Source organism: Armigeres subalbatus, chromosome 2 (assembly GCF_024139115.2).
Source record: "Armigeres subalbatus isolate Guangzhou_Male chromosome 2, GZ_Asu_2, whole genome shotgun sequence".
Taxonomy (NCBI): Eukaryota; Metazoa; Arthropoda; class Insecta; order Diptera; family Culicidae; genus Armigeres; species Armigeres subalbatus.
The window spans coordinates 2875944-2880001 of NC_085140.1; the positions used below are offsets into that span (position 1 = coordinate 2875944).

Here is a 4058-nt window from a genome sequence, read left to right on the forward strand (position 1 = left end):
TCAACCAAAAACTAATTTAAAATCGATTTAACCCTTTCCCGCTCACGACTTTTTTCAAGGATTTCAATAGGAAGGAATCATCTTTCAGAAAAATGGTAGAACAAAAGTTATTTGGCATAGCTTAAATTAGTGGAAAACGAATAAAAAAGTTTTTGGTTGTAAATCAATAGTTAATTGATTGTTTTCAATAGTTTAACTATTTGTTCTCAAAATTGATTATTTTTGCAATCTAATGGAACTATAAAGATTTGCTAAATATTGCTTCTTGTTGTTGAAACAATTTGATGAAGGTTAGAAGGTGCAAAATTTGATGGTGCTCTACAGACACCATGGGCGGGAGAGGGTTAATCATAGTAGAATTTTATGTGGAATTGTTCTTTGGCAAGTTAACTTCAATTCTTGAAAATCTGGGCTCGATCGAGCTCTTCCATCCATTTCCTGAACGAAATAGTATAAATAATTAAATTAAATATATTTAGACTGAAACCCCCATATTAACTTCAAATCAAATGCGCCAGCTTATGCAACAACCGATCAGGCTGAAATTTTCAGAGAATGATTTTCTTACCCAAAGGCAAAATCCTGAGGGGTGCCCCGTAGAATCAGACGACTTTTTGTATCCTGGGCCAGTCTACTCCCCATTAACCATAATCTTATCAACTGCACAAATCACCCAACTTTCAATCCCGTTTTCTCGGTATAAGAAAATTAATTATTTCTCCACCTATTTTTTTACAAACTGGATTTTCAGAACCAAATATTGATAAAACATATGTTGGATGGTCACAATTCGAACGGCTTTCATACGGTGCGGTACGACTTGCAACATAATGCGACTTGTAAGTGCTGCAAAAAATGTGGAACGGAACATTCCGGCTGGTTCTCAGCGGCCAATGCATGGATTTACAATCTGTTGTCGCTTACGAAGTCCTGATATCCTACAGATTGTAACTGGAAAGAATCATGACAATTGGATTAAAACACCTGAGATATATCGGGGCAAAGTTGCCGTTCCACGCTTTCTGCATTTCGCTTACGCTTTCTCTATTTCGGTAGGGTGATTTCGGCTATTTCGAGTGATTTGCTTATGCTGAGGCAGGAGTGCCATAGTGCGTCGCCACTAATGTCTCAAAGGCAAGGCAGAAGTACTTTGGACTCCGCAAAACGCTCCGGTCGAATAGAGTTTGCCACCGTACCAATCTGGCTACAAAACGCTCATTAGACCCATAGTACACTACGGACACGAGATGTAGACAATGCTTGTGAAAGATCAACGCGCACTTGGAGTTTTCGAGAGGAAAGTGTTGCGTACTATCTATGGCGGGTTGCAGATGAAAGGTAATTATTTCTACATGGTGTATAAACCACGAGTTGCAACAGCATCCATACGGGGTTACGCATCCAATGTGAAGTTACAGACACTTCCTAAGGAAGGTTCAAAATATAGTTGAGCCAGTAGTGCACGAAACCGTCGATAACATAAGGAATATTGAATGAAAAAAACTCCAACAAATCTTGAAATGTTTATACTTTTGTATTGTTAAGTTTCAGACGCCCTGACAAAAACGGGATGACTGCATTTTTCACAGAACTTTCCTGACAAACGTATTGATGAGACTCCTCACAGGGAATGTCTGCCCACAGCGTTTTGTCTTCCACAAACAGTCCAGCGGCCATGCAATTTTGCTTGTCGTCATATTCCGGAGCCATACCGCCCCAGTGGCTGTACAGAACAACCAGTTTGTTCGTCGTGATCCAGAGCCATTTTGCTTCTCGACCGATATCCGTTCCAGCTAACCAGAATGTGCTGTTGCCGTGGATTGGCATGTTGACCAGTTCGCTAAGCATTCGATTATCTTCGGGCGATGTCACGGATGCCAGCTGAAGGCCGTAAAATTGACAGTTTCTCCATGCTTTGAAGAACGGTTCCTTGACGTTCATCAGGATGTATTTATTAGGCGTTGAATTATGACTGTTCATTGACACCGCAGCTAACAAAAGCTGGGAAATTACTGTCCGGAGCGCAATTATCAACTGCATTTGAAAAGTATTTTGCAAAGCTGTCGTGTAAAGTCGCGTTTTATAATAATTGCTAGTGTCAACATGTTTTAGTTTATATACGGTAGCGCAACAAATACTACCCCATGGTATGCTAATTTAGTGGAACGAAACGGCGCACCTAATCATAAGCGTTCATAATCCGTTAAACAACAAAACAAAGTTATTGTTTTACGGATTATGAATGGTTACTGAAACATTAGAGCTACTAAGACTACCCCATTAAAGTGATTCAAATTTTGACTTTATTGCCCCCCGATGCTTAAACGATTGCATTTGCCATTTTAATAGTCCTCCTATAATTTTAGACAATTTTGGATGTAATTTGACTGTGCACACGTCATTCAAAGTTTGTATGGAGATTACTATGAAAACTGACCCTGTGAAAGACCGTTGCGCGAGGTGGCCCATTAACTACACTCAACCCTCTTTTTACGTCACTTATTGGGGGGACGTAAAAAGAATGTGACGTAAAAAGAATTTTTGCTAAAATTTTTAGTATTTCACTTAATTTATTGATTGTTGGATACTTTTAAATACATTCACTTGCGTCTTACATGAGGTATTGTAAGAACTCTCCAAATCCAGGCATTATAAGATCTCCAAATTGTCCTGGAGTTTGAATCAAATGGTCTGCCGAATCAATCAAAGCATTCATGATGTCCCATGCCGTGGTCCCATGCCTCAATTATGTCCTCGAAGGATTTGTCCTTCACTTGTGTCTCATATGAGGTGTTGAAAGATCTCCAAATTGTCCTGGAATTTTAATCAAATGGTCTACCGAATCTACTGAGACTTCCATGGTTCCCCCAGCCTCGGTGTCAACCCGATTCTGTCCTCCGATTATTTGACTTTCACTACTGAATCTACTGAGGCTTGCATGATGTCCTCAGCCGCGGTATGATCCCATTCATGCCCTCCGAGGATTTGTCTTTCACTTGCATCTCAAGTCCAGGTATATGAGATGTTATAAGATCTCCAAATTGTCCTGGAGTTTGAATCAAATGGTCTACCAAATCAACCATGTTCTCTGAGTATTTGTTTTTCACTTGCGTCTCAAAAAAAGATATATGAGGTGTGTAAGATCTCCAAATTGTCCTGGAGTTTGAATCAAATGGTGTAATGAATCAACCAAGGCTTCCATGGTGTTCACAGACACGGTATCAACCTAATTATGTCCTCCCATTATTTGTCTTTCACTTACGTCTCAAATCCAGCCACATAAAATGTTTTAGGATCTCCAAATTGTCCTGGAGTCTGAAGCAAATGGTCTATCGAATCAACCAAAGCCTTCATGATGTCCCAAGCCGTGGTATGAACTCAATTATGTATTCCGAGGATTTGTCTTTCACTTGCGTCTCAAAACAAGACATATGAGGTGTTGTAAGATCTCCAAATTGTCCTGGAGTTTGAATCAAATGGTCTATCGAATCTACTGAGGCTTGCATGATACCCTCAGCCGCGATATCGTCAAAACCATGCCCTCCGAGTATTTGTCTTTCACTTGCGTCTTAAGTCCAGGTATATGAGATGTTTTAAGGGCTCCAAATTGTCCTGAAGTTTGAATAAAATGGTCTTCCAAATCAACCAAGGCTTCCACGATGTCCCCAGCCGCGGTGTGAACCTAATTTTATCTTCTGAGTATTAGTCTTTCACTCACGTCTCATATACAGGCATATTAGGTGTTGTAAGATCTCCAAATTGTCCAGGAGTTTGAATCAAATGGTCTAATGAATCAACCAAGGCTTCCATGGTGCCCACAGCCGCGGTATCAACCCAATCATGTCCTCCAATTATTTATCTTTTACTTACGTCTCAAATCCAGGCATATGAGATGTTCTAAGATTCTGAATTTTGAATAAAAGGATCTACCAAATCAACCATGATGTCTATTTATCTTTCAATTGTCTCAAATCAAGGCATATGAGGTGTTGTAAGATCTCCAAGTTGACCTGGACTTTGGATAGCTTCCGAATTGCGTCTCGGCATGTGAGATCTTG

The 4058-nt window shown here is 40.0% G+C and overlaps 1 protein-coding gene across 1 annotated transcript; it reads right to left on the bottom strand.

Annotated features, from left to right (window-relative positions):
• Positions 1 to 1523: 1523 nt before the first annotated feature.
• Positions 1524 to 2070, bottom strand: LOC134213938 (tetranectin-like protein). The gene has a single exon (XM_062693395.1). It carries the CDS (start codon positions 2038 to 2040, stop codon positions 1525 to 1527), a length of 516 nt encoding a protein of 171 aa, XP_062549379.1. The 5' UTR covers positions 2041 to 2070; the 3' UTR covers position 1524.
• Between the last annotated feature and the right edge of the window lie 1988 nt (positions 2071 to 4058).

What these genes read in the sequence shown, in the direction of transcription:
- LOC134213938 (XM_062693395.1), bottom strand. Translation starts at nt 2,040, where the DNA reads ATGCAGTTGATAATTGCGCTCCGGACAGTAATTTCCCAGCTTTTGTTA.